The sequence below is a fragment of the Arachis ipaensis genome, chromosome B10, assembly GCF_000816755.2.
Source record: "Arachis ipaensis cultivar K30076 chromosome B10, Araip1.1, whole genome shotgun sequence".
Taxonomy (NCBI): domain Eukaryota; kingdom Viridiplantae; phylum Streptophyta; class Magnoliopsida; order Fabales; family Fabaceae; genus Arachis; species Arachis ipaensis.
Window position 1 is genome coordinate 133,354,510 of NC_029794.2, and position 16,662 is coordinate 133,371,171.

Below are 16,662 nucleotides of genomic sequence, written 5' to 3' on the forward strand. Positions count from 1 at the left end.
TTAAAAAGAATTGGAAGTGATTAATTTACAAAATTTCATAAGTTCAAGAGTGGGAAGCAGTTTATCACATTCGTGTGAAGATGATTTTGAAGAAATCACACATTTCTAGATGTTACTTGAATTCAAGAAATAAATACAGATGTTAGATCATGCAAAATGCTTCAAATTTAATGTACAAAAATTTATCTAAATAAACCAGCAAAGGGAAACCATTTTCCAAAGCCACTGCAAAACCTATGTACAACAGGAAAATCAGGCAAGATTCTAATCCCTATAAAATGCTCTATGATTGGTGCTACAGACAGTAAACAAGCAACTTACTGAAACAATGGCAAGCTGTTGAGCATTAAAATCAGCGCCTTGCAACCTGTAGAGAAACAGCAGCAGGTTCCCCTTTGCCTCTTAGACAGACATTACATAGAAAGCAGAAAATTTAAACAATATCTTCTAATTGAAAGTAGTCAACCATATGTAAGCCATAGAATGCTTGCTACTTGTATAGCATGGGGAAAAAAGTAAAAAATAAATTTTGGAAAATTTAACGGTAACAAACCCATATATGTGGAGGTAGGAGTTCTCTGTCAAAAGTTCTTTCTCATATAGCTGCATGCAGACATCATAACTGCGCTTGTACACCTGTGAGCAAAATAAAATTCCATTTAAAAGGAACTCAAAGGAGGACAAGGAGGAAAACAAAAGATTCACTGAGGCATCAGTCAACTATGATGTTTTTGCTAATTTCTTAATGATTTCGAATACAACTGAAAAACATGGACAGGATGGAAAGGTCAAGTAGGTCAAACCAACCATTGCAAAATTACAGAATACACAGATGTAGTTCAAATAAGTGAGATGGTATTCTAGTGGAAAAAAGGAACACTACAATGCCTTTAAGGAAAGGATTGATGGATAAAAGCTAGTTTGATATCAACTCTGAAGTCTGAATTAAAGAAGTACGAAAATATTGAAGAGATTGGAAAGCTGCAACTGTGCCACAATGAAGAAATGGAAAAAAGAGAAAGTAGCTGACCAAATAAACTGAAATGTGAACTTTTATTTTGCTGTCAGTAAATGCATTAGTGTTGGAAATCAAAATTATAAATTACTGGACCATAGAGGAAACCACAAATTCAAGATCGTAGAACTGGCATACCGACAAACATAAACCAGTGAGAAAATACTTCTTGAAATCTATTGAGAAGTTAACAAGGCTGACTCCCAACTCAATTGACATTGTTAATGAACTTATTCCAACATGAGATATTTCTTTGGGACTAAGTAGATACCTCTACCAGAGGTGTATCAGAACTTTCAGACTCCTTAGGCATCGAAAATAGCTTAATCCTCATCAAATCATACATATACAGCAGATAGTGTGTATCTTCTCTTGCATATCTGCAACATGAAAAAAACAGTTTATTATATTATAGTAACTAGAGTAGTAGGACCATCAACCCATAAACAGCAGTAAGAAATCGAAACCATTAAAGACTGGACCATCTATCTTCCGTGATTCATACATTTATTTTCTTGGAAGTGGAAAAAAGAGAACAGAAGACAACCAGAGTTCTCATAATGCTTTCACTATTTGCATGACTCATCTATCATAGCAATTCTTTTTTTCCCCTTGATAAACGAAGACAAGTATTCACAACAGAGATTTATATTGTGTTGGATATTGTGTTTTTTTACTTTTTAAACATTATTTTGAAGATAATACACTATTTGTGGGTTGGCTTTCTCCTTAAGCTCCACAAGTTTAGGTAAATACGCGGATTTGTCAACATTGATTGGCTCGTCCTGAGTGCCAAAGGAGCGAATTCCATAGTCTCAGGTCAATCAAATATAAATACCACCTGAACACATGGGAAATCTAACCTAGGGCTTCTAGATACCTTGGATTATTGTCTTGCAAATTAGTCATTGATCAACTTACTAAAACATTTTTAAAATCTAGTACCACAGTGAGAATGGAACCAGTAGAATATAAAATGAAATAACAGGAAGGACCATGGGAGGATTAAATGATTAGTTCTAAACACAATAGTACCTTTGCATCTCATTAGGAAGAGGGCGTAACCTCCAATCTGCATTCTGGTATCTGAAAGAAGTTTACTTAGTGAGCCTTCCAATACATAGATTATATTTAACAATGATTAAAAATAATGCTAGCATAATGTTATTTGTATCACTTTTTAGATGACTTTGAAATGACACCCCAAGGTGCCTCTTAAATATCGGTTGGCGAGATAAAAAAAAAGCCACTTGAACCAACCATTTATGAAAACCTTAGGGAAAAAGTCTTAAAAGTGATACAAATAACTTGTATAATAATCTTTCTAAACATTATTGGATAACCATGTGAAAAAAAAAAAATTAAACTGACATTATATCCAAACTAAATGCATTCCAATGAGTAACTAAAGTTAAGTATGAATATAACATACTCTTTGTTTGCAGTAACCTCACAGAAGTGATGCAGAAGATACTCCAAACTATTTCTCTCCAATTTTAACACCTTTGAAGCCTAAGAAATGCAATAGAAATGGATAAATAATTTTCCTTTTACAAGCAAGAAATACTACTAAGCAGTAAAGGAACATGGACTATTGCAACATCATATAACGAGCAAAAGAGTTTAGCAGATATTTGACTCTCCATTTTTCGTTTTGCAGAACAATTCAATACAGTATGAATACATCAATACCCAAACAATGAGAATCTAGATTTAGATCCAGCATCATTTGATATGTAAAGTATTTTGACCATAGACCTGCCTATAAAGTTCTGTATCCCAGATAATCAAATATGAAAAGTAATAGTAATAGTAATACCAATATTGAATAGAGACATTTGTAACAAACCTGGCCAGTGTCAAATAAATTACAAATGTAAATGCCAAAATCTCGTTGGAGCCACACAATATCTCGATCAGCACCATGCATGACCTAATTAAAAAGAAAAGGGTCAACAGAATGTTGCCAATAAATATGTTGAATTGAAAGAAACACCAATCACATGCAACTACCTTCCTCTTCGAAGGATCCTTGAAGATTTCCCTTAGATAGGGTCCAACATGAATACGGAGTTTCAAAGTGTCTATAACAAAATCTTCAGATCTTGTTGAGATTTGCATCAGACAGGTCAACCCTTGGAATGATCGATATTGATTGTGCTCCAAATCAACCTGAATATCCAGACAACAACAGAAGTAAAAATTTTAATAAAAATAAGCAATGGAAACATAACAATCAGAATATTGGGACAGTAAGTTTGGCATGTATTTGGTGTAAAGCTCATATGTTTTTAGAGGAATTTCTCTCTTGGACATTTTTGAGAGATTGGAAAGGGATGCTTTCAAGATAGCTCTTTTAGCTATTGTGTGGAGGAACTCTTATCCACCATCTCCTTGACTTATTCTTCCCTCCATCTTAATGATATTCTTCTTATATCAAAACAATAAAAAGATACATGGTAGAGTATAACACATGATACAATTCACGCTTGGTGTTGAATCTGGGGGTTTTTGGTCAATGACTGTTAAATATAATATAAAAAAGAGCTGAAATTCTAGTAACAGAATTTTCTCTCTGATCTGAGAAGGGAACAATAAAAGGGTAAAATAGATACCAGACTGCAGAGAAATTCATCTGGATTTATACTACTTAAGATTAGGAGTTTAAAACGCCTGATTATTTATCATGTAACATTGAAGTTGCACATATCAGAAAGAATAATCTAGTTCTATAACTGGTCATGAAGAAAACTATTGAAAATTCATGAATAGCAATCATGTTTTACCGCAAATTCATCAACAGAACGCAGCTTAGCAGCCAACTCCTTCAAACCTTTGACGTCATCCACTAGCTTGAAGGGGGTGCTATCTAGGGAGGAAGGTTTGACTGGCACAAGATTACCAAGATCTTTGTCAACAAAGTCCAAAACATTGAGTTTTTCCTGGAATAAAACATTAGTAATTAATTAACAAAAACCCATAAAGAACCAAATAAAACAGAAAAGCATGACCACAGAACAACGGACAAGCAGCGCGCCTGACAAGTATATTCAAGAATGTATAATTCACGGATGAGAACGACCACATAATTATTTGCATCCCCTTAAATATAATCGCTATTATAAGGAACAAAATTTTCAAAAATTATGGAAACTAATATTCCTAATGGGATAAGGCTTGGTAGTACTAGCAGTTGTTGTTGTTGTTGTATGGAAACTAATATTCCTGACAGACGAGAACAATGGTCCAAGGGTGTATATTCAGTTCATTGTTGGCAAACCATGTAAGGCTATAATCACACCAAAATGCAACTCAGAGTGATTATCACTAACAAGTTAAAATCATTTCATATCTTTCAAACCCTAGTTTTAAGGTTCCAACACTCTCAAAGTGTGCAAATATGTAGTCATACATATGTGTGCTTGCACTGAGTATCAAAGTAATCCAGGAAAAAGCTACATAAATGTCATCACAGAAAACTAATTAGCGGCAAATATAGAAACATCAATAAGAACACAAAGAACCTTGCAACCAAATTATTTGCTTGATTAACTTGAAATATAATGAAACTCTGAGCATTTATTTGACGAACAATTGAAAATTGTTTACCAAAAGAAATTAAAAGTAAAATACCCAAATCAACCCGAATCTGAAAACTAGCTCAGTAGCTCTTTTATCATAAGCAGCGAACAATAAACATATTAAACAATGACAACTAGTCCAATTGTAATCATACTAATACTCTTCAGTTCTCAATCAAGCAAAAATATATTCACACAAATAGTAAAAAGCTCGAAACAAAAGGATTTGAACTAAGCTGTAACTTCTGTAGAGGATCATCTACAAACTATCTATTACTATTACATCAATGCACAATAGTTAAGCAATCAACTAACCAGTGGATGAATAAACTTCAGACCATCATCACTCCTCTCCAACCAAACATGCTCAAAAGGCATGTTTGAATTGTTAACCAGTATGTTAAACTCTTCCTGAGGCCTCCGAATTGTTGGTATGTGAAACGGAACCTTTGGCTTCGGCCCCGCTGTCTTCTTGTCCTTCGTTGCTACCTTAACGGCCGACGCCGCCAAACTCGTCTCTGAATCCATGGTCACATTCCCCAGAGACCCCAAACGACTGCTCCCTCTCTTTTTCTTCCCACAAACCAACTGAAAGCCGTCGTCAGAACCCTCCATCGCCGCTGCACTCGCCGGACGCCCAGCCTCCTCCTGCTGCTGACGAACCCTCCTGCACTCGTCCGCCAACACGTCAAACCGTTCCAAAATGTCGTCGTTAACGCTCACCATCCAGTCGTACGCTTCGTCCATGTCGGCGGGGAACGCCCCTGCCGTTGCTGTTGCCGCCTCCCTGCCCCAAATGCTCCCGGAGGCACCGATGGCTTCAAGAATCGACCGCGATTCCCTGGCGATATCGGCGATCGGGACCTTGAATTCGTCGAAGTTGCGGTAGAAGTGAAAGTCCTTGTCGGAAGGAATGCAGCGTGAGGAAGCGGAGAGCTTGGCGATCGAGGAGGAAAGGGGGCCAGCGGTTAGGGTTTGAAGGGTCTGGACCTTCGTAGTGAGGTGAGATTGGTCGCGATCGACGTTCATGGCGTTGTGGGATGACGAAAGATCGGTGGTCGTAGATTGGGGTTTTAGGGTTAGGGTTTTAGGAGTTTAGCAGCGTCGTCGCCATGCCCAAGACTCCTCCGTTTTGCTTTATTACTTAAAAAGTGTAAGAGGAAGAGCTGCTACTGCATATATATATGTTATTTATTTCTTTCGCATCTGTTAATTTACTTTTTTAAATGCCAATCTTAGATAATATCTTCTTTTAATGATTTTTTACAAAAATAAAACTAATTTTATGTTAGGATATTTTATGTAAAAAAAATTATTTATTAATTATATTTGAATAAAATAAAATAAAATAGTCAAATATATTAAATTATTTATAAAAATTACTTAATAATTTTACCTAATGAAAATGATAAAATTAATCAGCAATATAGATATATTTTAATTTAAATTGGGTAACATGTCATGAATTAAAATTTGTACTCCAAATAATTTTATATTCTTGTTATGTTCTTAATAGATAATAGATAATAAATTATTAATCAGTAAATTATTGTTTTGATTCTACAAATTTGATAAAATGACATTTCTGAAAAAGAAAATAATATTTTGACTCTTTATATAATTATATTTTTTGAGAAACAGTATACTTATTATTTGGAGACAGGGGCGAAGCTTAGTTAAGACAAAGGGGCCATGGTCCCCCCAAATTTTTGTTAAAAAAATTAGTAGTACTTTTTCAGAAAATAAAAAATAGTTCAGTTGGCTCAAATACTTTAATTTACTATGATATAAAATATTAAAGTTCAATCTTCATCTCTTGCTTTTATTGCACAATAATTTTTTAGTTTTAAACATTCAAACTTTGTTGGATTTGGACTGAATTGAGTGTGTTTGCATTTCGCAGCTCTCTATTCAATAAGCAACACTTCCTCTATCTTTGAATTCAAAGATAAAAAATTAGGCATTTTTTATTTATGTAATTTAATATTATTTTATATTTTACTGTTTATTTAATTTAATTTTTTATATGATAAAAAATATTAGAATATTCAATAAGTATTGATATTATTGTATTTGTATGAATTGGTAAAAAAATTCAATAAATATTATAAATTTTAATATTTATCTTTCTAATTTCTTTTTTACATATTTTACAGGATATATATTCAATTTTTTATATAAAATAATCATGAAAAATTAAAGAATTGATGCATTTTTAAGAGGAAGGCTAATATTCAAGAAGGAGAACATATAATTTTTACAATAAAAAAAGTATAGGTAGACAATGAAAATACTAAACAATGTGAACAATGGATAGATCGGATGTTCATTTCACTAGGTGTGCGGATGATTATTCTAATATTAAGATTTAGGTGGTTAATTTGGAGGTGTAGTGTGTTTTAATTTGATTGGTGGTTATTCATATTGTTTAAAAAAATTATTGGTTACCTAGCATTACCCTTTACAATATCAACACCTGTGGATAGTTTTTCTACTTTAATGAATCACGAAGAAAGTGAGATACAACCTTCAAAAGTTTAAAGATCTGATGAGTTTGACCTTAATTATTTAGAACAAGACACTGAAAAACGGCTTTAAATTTGGCAATATCACCCAAATTAGAGAGATGAGGTTAGACGAACTTATCTTAAATGTGGTCCATATCAAAAACATCTTAATAATTATCTTCTATCTGGCCTTCCCAAAATTTTATTTCAAGTTCCGCCACTGCTTGGAGAGCAAGTAGAAAGTGTTTCCTTAAAAAATACTTACTATTAAAGTGGACAAATAAATGAACAATTTTTTTTAATTTTTTTCCTATAATCTTAGAGCGAATCATTCTTTACTTATACAAAAAAGTGTTTAAGAATTACCTTATTAAAATGAAAATAAAAAAGATAATGTTCATTACATGAGTAAATAGCATACCTACATCATCATAATATACGTATGAGAAAAGTCGCAAGTCGATGAAAAAAGATTTTCCTTCGGTTCCATGTTCATAAGTATATAAAATCAATAGAAATTTCTCTTAAAAAATGTACGAGTAAATCGTCATATTTATTTTTGAATAATCGTTTTTTTTTTAATTGATTGTCGAAAGATTTTTTTTATTAAGTTCGTTTTTTAAAAATTTTAAATTATTTACATTAGTTCTTTTGTAAACAATGTAAAAATTTAATGATATGATACTTTAAGTGACACCCATAGATATATTTGATAGTTTTAATTGACGACTAACATAATAAATTTATAAAATTATTAAATTAGATCAAATCAATTCCAAAAATTAATTAAATATAATTTTATACACTTATGTATAACTTGTAAGCTAAAAAGGCTTGTATGTGTAGCATGGCTCTTTCAAAAAATTAAATAAGGCCAAACATTTAGCTGTCCTCGTTTTCTCCAATCAGTACATATTTAATTGGGTTATGTTAGGTAATTAATAATTTTTTTGAACAATATGAATAACTATCAATTAAATAAAAATACACTACATCTTTAAATTATTCATATAAATATTTAAATTAAAATAAACATTCGTACACCTAGTAAAATGAATATTTAATATATTTATTGTTCACATTATTTAATATTTTTATTGTCTACCTATACTCTCAAAAACATTCTACCTTAACAACAAGAAGAAATGCAGAATACTCGAATATCATGGGCATGATATTTGGAGTGTAATTGGATGTGGTGTTTGTGAATACATTGATGGTATGCCAACAACTCCAGTGACAAATATCATCTTATTACTCTTTCATATTTTAGTTCAATCGATTCATGCAAATTATTCATTACAGTATCTGAGCAAGCAAATTTTTATTTTTGAATGGTACATTCTATAGGAACTATGAAAGAATCATCAATTGGTCTTCTTATCCATGCGGTTCAGAAAGTGTCCCATTTGGAGTCTCCAATACAAGAAATAGGCCAAACCCACTCCAACAATCACATACATCCAATACAAGTTCACACCCTCCCCGTCACCTCGCAACCTCACCTCCTCAATCTCAAAGCTCTCCCTCTCCGCATTTCCCCAAATGCCCTCCTTCACATGCCCGTATAATACATAAGCCCGGTCCCTCTCGCCAACAGCAACTGAAGTAGGAAATCCTTCCAAGTCAAGGTCAATTTTGTCAAACACCACACCCTCACCCCACTCATCTTTGCTCTTCAGGAACCACAGCTTTCCAGTCACCGGGGACACCACCAAAACGACGCCGTCACTCCTTGAAACGACGCCGTCCGCACCAATTAGATCCTCGTTCAGCACCACCAGCTTCGCGGTGCCATCTTCGGGATCCACCTTGAACATCTTACCCGTATTGCTTTGCACCGCCAGGAGATACCCGCTGCTGACGTAAGCGATGCCGTTCAGGCCGCAGGAACTATACCATGCTTCGCGGTCCACGGGTTGTTCCGTGAACCTGCGGGAGTTCGAAAGTATCGAAGCTTCCCCTTTCTCGTTCACCTTCCAGATGTAGTTTCCTCCGGAGTTCGTGACGTAAGCATTTCCCTTGAAGTCCACGGCGACGTCGTTCGCGGTGGTGGCTTCGTCGGAATTGTCGTTGGTGGGGAGAACGGTGAGGAAAAGCCGGTTGCCGGAGTGGAGGTCGTAGGCAGCGAGGGCGTTGAAGGGAGGGAGGGGTTTAAAAGCGTGGACAGCGGCGAGGACACGGTGGTTACGGGCATCGACGGCGAGGCCCAAGATGGTGACGTTTTCAGGGAGGGAAGGATCGGAGATTAGTGTTTCAATCACTCCCGCATCGGAGACTTTGGAGATGGTGCGGTGGTGGAGAGATCCGACGAGGAAGTTCTGCCCCGTTGGGTCCCATGCAAGGCCTTCAGGGAAGAGTTTGGGTGATCGGAAAGTGATAACTTGGCTGTTTCCGGCGACGAGTGCAGTTGAGATCTCGACGGTAGCCAAGAGGAAGAAGAGTATCGATGGTAGCATTGTTATTTCTATAAAGCTTATGTTTTATCCGTTCAACTTTGATAATTAGTGATTGATATAACACTACGATGGGTTGATAATAGTCTATTTAATAACCTAACCCTTGGTTTAGAATTTCCGAATAAGTGGCTGCCAAGGTTTCTTGTCAAATGGGTTTCAGGATTTCTGCCAGGTTTCTTGTCAAATGGGTTTCAGGATTTCTTTTCAAACAGGTTTCAAATTTTCAATATCTATTAGTATTTGTTAGGTGGAATTACCGTTAATATTATGTGAGGGGTATAGATGATAATTTAATTAAATTTGTTAAATTATTTAACGATTTTTAATTATTAATTTTATTAAACTTAACTACATATAAATTTTCACATTTAATTTGATAATATTTATATTTATATTAAACTTAACTACATATGATAATAAAGAACCCTTATGCTAATATGGCGTTCATACATTGAATTTAAAAATAAATTAATTCGCGTGTTGACTTAAATGAGAGTGAGACTTTAATTTTTAATTTTAAAATTTTGTATTTGTATATGTAATGGTTAAAAATACTGGCTTGATATGCATGTAGCACATCTATTTTTTAATCAATAATGCTCTACATTCATGTAAAAAATGCATCAAAGTTATTCTAGTGGCCATACGCTCCCTTTCCTTCACTCGTTTGCATACACGTGCTACATATAACGTGCTGTAACTTACACTTTCTTCTTTTTTTTCTTCTCGCGTTTTTCTTTGATCTGCATTGCCTTCGTCATTCTCCCTTGGTCGCGCTCATCTTCTCTTTTTCTTTTTTCGATCTGATTACGTTGCATTTATCTTCTTCCTATTCTTCTTTGTTTTCTTATTCGATCTGCACTTCTGAATCGAAACAATGAATGATTTAACTGCAAATGAGAGAGCGATTTGGATTATTCTTTTGAAATGAATCAAGCTGATGAGGTTTAGATTATTCAATTTTGAATCGAATTGAATAGAATGTAATTGGTAATTTGAATTGAATTGAATTGAATGGATGTAAATCTGAATTGAATTGAATTGATAATCTGTAAATTGTAAACAGAGGTGTTTCGAATTTGATTTTATATAATATATTATATTTCGTTCACTCAATACTATACAATTGTATCACAATGAGTATGTGTTCGGTTTATTATGCTGTTTGAATTTGAATTTGAATTTATATAATAGATAATGTTCCATTCATCTAGTTCTATTCTATTGTTTTACCATAATAACATATTCGGTTCATTATGCAGACCAGGTGTGTTGTGGATGAACTGAAGGATTACCATGTGTTCATAACACGCAGCGGAAGAAAAGAAAGTAATCCTTAAAGATCTATTTTGTACTTAGACTTTATTGAAATAATATATAGATCAGATCTAAATACCTTTAGACGGTTTAGTAAAAACTTTATTCTTTGATTGTACGAAGACTCTATGCGTATCCACACCGAGACTAATCTTTGCTGTCAACTCTTTGACCAATAGACATCTGATCTAGATTGAGAAACCTCTTGGCTCTTGCAACTCTTTGCACACCATAAAATTCTTCTCCAAGAATTAGGCTCACATACACTTATGTGTGTAGAGGTAAATGAATAAAACTCTTGTTATTCTCTTTTATTTCCTGTACTCTTGGTATACATATATATATAGCATGAGATTTGTTACTGATTTTAAATTTGAATCTCAATTCAAATTTAAATCATATCTTGAAATTCTAAATCTGAATCCTTCAAATTTATGAATCATATCATAACTCAATTTGAAACAGAATCAGTTAGGATCTCATCCAAATTTAGAAATAGAATAACTAATTATTCTCAAATCTCATTTAATACTCTCAATTATCATATTATTATTATAATCTTGGTGCTAGCAAAGAATATAATAATATTCTATTTTAAATTAATATAATGATTTATTTGATCAAATCAAAATAATAATTAAATAATTCTACAAAAAGACTAGAACACTCGTTAGTGTGTGACCCCATAGGTTCAATACTAAGCGGGTAGTAAATTAGTCATACTAAATTTACTAATCAAGGTTGGCGTCTAGCAACACTCCTCAATGACCCGACAGTATGAAGTAATATATTTTTACTAAGAACCTCAGAAGAACAAAGTATAATTCCTTCCATCTTTCCGGCTCTTGGTTAACCCATAGAGTATGGTTTAATTGTCAAACTCTAACTTGTTACTATTATTATAACGAAACAAAAGGCGAAGTTGAGACGATGCAGACCTAAAAATAAAAGCCAGGTGTGTAAAATTAGTACTAAATGACTTTCTGTTATTGGAATATTATGGGGTTACGTGGTGATGGGAAGATGAGAATGGTGAAGGATTTAAAATATAAACATAACCTGAGCTTGGTAGGCTTGATTGAGACCAAGAGACAGGCTGTGACAAGGTTCGATGTTGAAAGAATCTGGGGGTGTACTGGGGTAGGGTAGGAATATGTAGGCTCGGACGGTGCATCCGGGGGGCTTTTGATGATTTGGGATGACACGTATTTTAATATGAATAACTACTATAAGGGGGAACGGTGGTTATGTGTTGAAGGTGCTTTGCTAAAGAATAGTTTCAACTGTGCTTTTGTCTTGATTTATGGTGCACATAGTAAAGATGAGTAGAGACAGGTGTGGGAGGAGTTAAGTTACATTGGTGGGTTATGTCAAGTTCCTTGTTGCTTTATGGGAGATTTTAATGAGATAGTGAATGTTGAAGAACGGAGAGGAACTGTTAGCTTACCTGTGTCAGCAGATGACTTCAAGACGTGGATTCAGGATATGCACCTAGTGGACTTGCCGCTTATAGATCGCAAATTCACGTGATTTCGAGGTCGCTCTTGCAGTCGATTAGACAGAGCTTTGGTGAGTATGGAATGGTTAGAAGAGTTCTCTGAGACCCGGTTACGAGGGGGTCCAAGAGACTTGTCAGATCACTGCACTATTATTGTGGAAGAGCAGCGGATGCAGGGAGGTCCTCGGCCTTTCCGAGGCCTTGACGCATGGTTCACACATGACGACTTTCTCCGGATGGTCAAGAAGGAATGGAAGGGATTAGGGAAGATGCAATTCACAGATAAATTGAAGGCGCTAGCGGCTCCTTTGAGAAGTTGGCACAAGAACAACTTTGGTGAGATGGACAAGAAAATCTTGAAGTTTGAGGAAGAGATAAAAAAGATTGATGACTTGGTAAGTACTGGAGTGTATGATGCAACTACGGAGGCTAGAAGGAAGGCGTTAGTCACCTGCTGTGAGAGATGGTATGTGAGGAAAGAAATTCAATGGAAGCAAATGTCTCGATCTTGGCAAGCAAAGGAAATGGATAGAAACACAAGATACTTCCACAATATAGCATTGACAAGAAGGCGGAATAATCTGATTGATACTCTGGTAGTCAATGGAAGAATGGTTAGGAACAAAGCTAGAATAAAAATAGCTATAAAAGAGTTTTATAAAGATCTGTATCATCAGAAGAGTTCTCCTTTGCTGGGGTTCAGAGATGGTCTGGTGGCTAAGATAGCTGAGGAAGAGTCTGTGTCTCTGGAGGCGATGCCATCAGCTGAGGAAATCCGGCAAGCAGTATGGGATTGCGAGTCTTCGAAGGCGCCAGGGTGTGATGGGTTCAACATGAATTTTATTAAGCGGTGCTGAGATGAGATTGGGACGGAGTTTACAGGAGCAGTTATGGGGTTCTTTCAGGCATCCAAGCTACCTGCGGATTCCAATATTACGTGGGTGGCGCTGGCCCCCAAGTTCACTGGTGTGAAGGAAATCAAAGACCTCAGACCTATCAGCATGGTTGGGTGTGTGTATAAGGTCATTTCGAATGTGCTTGTTAGGAGGATGAGAGCAGTGATGCCTGGGCTAGTAGGAGAGACTTAGAGTGCCTTTGTGCAGGGTAGAAAAATTCATGACGGGGCTCTCATAGCATGTGAAACGGTGCACTGGCTTAAAAAGAGAAAAGAGGGCGCAGCCATAATCAAGTTGGACTTTCAAAAGGCATATGACAGAGTGAAGTGGGGTTTTGTGGATATTGTGTTGGAAAAGATGGGGTTTGGGCGCAAGTGGAGGGCTTGGGTTATGAAGTGTGTGACCACAACTTCGATGTCGGTTTTGATTAATGGATCGCCGTCTAAACCGTTTAAAATGGAGAGGGGCTTGAGACAAGGTGACCCGCTTTCCCCCTTTTTGTTTGTGCTGGTTGTCGATGTACTGCATAGGATGGTTGGTGAGGCAGTCAGGAATGGGTGTATCTCTCCTTTGCTGGTTGCCCGAGACAGTGTGGAGCTTTCACACCTTCAGTTTGCTGATGATACCATTATGTTCTGTCCGCCAGAAGATGAGACTATGTGGAATTATAAGCGGCTCTACGATGGTTTGAGTTGATGTCAGGGCTCAGTATCAACTTCGATAAGTCCAGCTTGATTCCAATCAACTGTAAAGAAAAGTGGGGTGCGTAGTATATGTACTTTGTGGGGTTGCAAGGAAGACACGCTCCCTGTTAAATACCTCGGAGTCCCCTTAGGAGCTAATCCGAGGTTGGTTAAGACTTGGAAGCCGATAATCGACAAGGTGGAAGAGAAATTAAGCCTGTGGAAAGCTAAGGTGCTAAATAAAGTGGGTAAGCTGGTTCTTATTAAATCAGTCTTGAATAGCTTGCCAGTGTATTATCTGAGCTTATACAAGATGCCGAAGGCAGTTGATAAGAAGCTAGTTTCTCTACAGAGAAGGTTTCTGTGGAGTAAGGAGGATGAGAGGCAGGGAATGGTGTTGGTGAAGTGGGAGATGGTACAGGCCCCGAAGAAATTTGGAGGGTTGGGAGTAGGGGATGCTATGATTCGGAACTCAGCACTGTTGTTTAAGTGGTGGTGGCGCTTTGCTAAGGAAGAGTGCCCATTGTGAAAAAAGGTGGTTTACTCCTGTAATAACTTAAGGCCAAATGAGTTACTGTCTTCTCAAGTGCTGCCTACTAGAGGGGCCCATGGAGGGATATTTGCCATATAGATTTTCAGGATCAACATATGCGGGATAAGATGATTACAGGTCTGGCAATGGAGATTGGGGACGGGCGAAGGACACGGTTTTGGGAGGATATTTGGTTGCAATGTGGTTCCTTGAAAGATCGCTTCCCTAGGCTCTTCTCTATTTCAAACCAATGTGGGGTGGTGATTGGGGAGTGTGAATTTTGGGATGGGTTAGAGTGGGTTTGGAACTTCCAATGGAGGAAGAAATTCTTTCAATGGGAGTTAGACCTTTTGAGTCAGTTACATGAGGCTCTGAGACTTGTGAGGCTAGCGAATAATAGGGAGGATAGAGTCGTGTGGAAATATGATAAACTTGGTATTTTTTCGACTAACTCCTTTGTGCAGGTGCTACAGGAAGGAATGCTATCGGAGGAGGTAACCAGTTACAGCTTCACAAAGACCATCTGGAAAGGTTTGGTTCCACCAAGGGTGGAGCTGTTTACATGGTTCGTCCTGGTAGGCAGGGTGCCGGATCGGGACTATTAGCCAGGATGATAAGAGCTGTGTTTTTTGTAATAAGGATGTTAAACAGGTCCATCACTTATTTTCTGGGTTGTGATTTTGCTTGGCAGGTGTGGAATGCATGGTTGTCTATGGCTGGCCGACTTTGGGCTGTCCCGGGGTTATTGAAGGACCATTTCTTGAGTTGGACAGATGAGTCGCGAAGGAAAGCAGATCAAAAGCAGCGATTAAGATGTTTCTGTGTGATTATTTGGCATATTTGGTTGGAGCGAAACATGAGGATATTTCAGAACCAAAGAAATGGGGTAGAAGATATCATCACACTGACCATCCTTAGCTGTGAAGAGTGGACAGGTGTGCATCCATAGGGTTGTTGATGGCTATGCCGGAAATGGCGTGGGGATGTTGTTCTCTGTTCAAGGAGTTTGTGGGAGTTGCCTGTCTTGTTGTTTTGTTTTATACTGTTTGCTCCACTATAATGTGTTGAGCTCTTTTACTTTCAAAAAAAAAAAATATAATGAACTGTGAATGACTTAAGAAACTCATTTCTTCATTCATTCAATCTCCTTGGCCAAGGTTTTATTCATCTCAGTCATTATAATCATAAAGCTCAAACTCTTTACCGAGAGTTGACGGATTCTTTATTGACTAATTATTAATTCTACAAGTATTTAAATCATACTCAATATCCATTCAACTAGCACCCCAGGGTATTAGGTGTCCGGAATCAAAGTATAATAAATACATTGTTAATTACTATGATAGTCGCAGGTCAAAGAAAACTCTATTACTATATTCATATTGAGAATATCATATTGACAAATATGCAGTAATTATAACCATTAGGAATTCTCAGAATGAGTCAGCTCAATGGTCATATTTCTATATGCACCATCTATATATATAATTTAATAAACGAGATCTATTAATCTTTATCCAATGAAAACCATTATATATATATATATATCTTTTCGGATTAATAATATTCTTTTTAATAATTCTATGGCAAAAATAATTTAAATTAAATTATAAAAGATTTATCTCTCAATATTATGATCACTATCACAATGATAAATCTCTAAATTTAATCAAGGACGTTATTATATTAATATTTTAATATAATAACAATAACAAATTATTTGACACATGATTGATTGGATTGTGGTCATACTCCTTATTCCTAACATGAACAATTTGTCTGGATGAACAGTAGTTTTTCTCATACCTTTTACACTTTTTGTTGCTATTTTCGGTCGTTTTTGCTTCTTCCTTGCGAAATCTTCTCGCGATTCTTCTCCAATAGCGAACGATTTCCGCAAAAAACGTGAATGGGGTTTGAGTAATTTTGAGAGAAATTCGAAGAGTAGCGGTTTTGTACGTATTGAAAAAGAAATTTCATAATGAAGTGCGAGTAAATGTTAACGTTTTAGGGGATTTGGAGCGCAAATTATACACACATTTAATGATTTTGAATTTTTTTGTGTTGAGTCAACTTGAATGGACTTAAATACAAAATTAGATGGATATATAGTATGATTATTTTTTAATTCATCCCTCAATATTCCAAATATGATACTTTGTACCTTTAGATAA

At 35.9% G+C, this 16,662-nt stretch overlaps 4 protein-coding genes across 5 annotated transcripts in view; 2 read left to right on the forward strand and 2 right to left on the reverse strand.

The window, feature by feature from the left end:
• The window catches only part of LOC107622820 (protein RRP6-like 2), an 8,483-nt gene extending 2,724 nt beyond the window's left edge, over positions 1 to 5,759 (reverse strand). Inside the window, exons 1-9 of one of the 2 annotated variants that reach the window (XM_016324859.2) lie at positions 4,912 to 5,759; positions 3,802 to 3,957; positions 3,029 to 3,187; positions 2,865 to 2,948; positions 2,448 to 2,527; positions 2,051 to 2,101; positions 1,287 to 1,395; positions 554 to 636; positions 322 to 367 (exon numbers count right to left, since the gene is read on the reverse strand). In XM_016324859.2, the coding sequence (XP_016180345.1) occupies positions 322 to 367; positions 554 to 636; positions 1,287 to 1,395; positions 2,051 to 2,101; positions 2,448 to 2,527; positions 2,865 to 2,948; positions 3,029 to 3,187; positions 3,802 to 3,957; positions 4,912 to 5,625 (1,482 nt within the window). In that variant the 5' untranslated portion in view covers positions 5,626 to 5,759. The remainder of the gene's footprint in view (positions 1 to 321; positions 368 to 553; positions 637 to 1,286; positions 1,396 to 2,050; positions 2,102 to 2,447; positions 2,528 to 2,864; positions 2,949 to 3,028; positions 3,188 to 3,801; positions 3,958 to 4,911) is intronic. The other variant, XM_016324860.2, reaches the window with a different exon arrangement.
• On the reverse strand, positions 8,324 to 9,673 carry LOC107621830. Its single transcript, XM_016323819.2, has one exon. It carries the CDS (start codon positions 9,560 to 9,562, stop codon positions 8,471 to 8,473), a length of 1,092 nt encoding a protein of 363 aa, XP_016179305.1. The 5' UTR covers positions 9,563 to 9,673; the 3' UTR covers positions 8,324 to 8,470.
• LOC107621256 lies at positions 12,455 to 13,234 on the forward strand. The gene has a single exon (XM_016323289.1). The coding sequence runs from the start codon at positions 12,455 to 12,457 to the stop codon at positions 13,232 to 13,234; it is 780 nt and encodes a 259-aa protein (XP_016178775.1).
• Positions 13,268 to 14,485, forward strand: LOC107621255. The gene is made up of 3 exons (XM_016323288.1): positions 13,268 to 13,399; positions 13,481 to 13,958; positions 14,229 to 14,485. The coding sequence occupies exons 1-3, from the start codon at positions 13,268 to 13,270 to the stop codon at positions 14,483 to 14,485; spliced, it is 867 nt and encodes a 288-aa protein (XP_016178774.1).

Bases quoted from the DNA above. Each gene is read 5' to 3' on its own strand.
- LOC107621256 (XM_016323289.1), top strand. From the start codon at position 12,455: ATGGAATGGTTAGAAGAGTTCTCTGAGACCCGGTTACGAGGGGGTCCA.
- LOC107621830 (XM_016323819.2), bottom strand. From the start codon at position 9,562: ATGCTACCATCGATACTCTTCTTCCTCTTGGCTACCGTCGAGATCTCA.
- LOC107621255 (XM_016323288.1), top strand. From the start codon at position 13,268: ATGGGGTTCTTTCAGGCATCCAAGCTACCTGCGGATTCCAATATTACG. The intron at 13,400-13,480 runs GTCATTTCGAAT...GCCTTTGTGCAG, and splicing joins TGGTTGGGTGTGTGTATAAG to GGTAGAAAAATTCATGACGG. The intron at 13,959-14,228 runs GTTTGAGTTGAT...TTATTAAATCAG, and splicing joins TTATAAGCGGCTCTACGATG to TCTTGAATAGCTTGCCAGTG.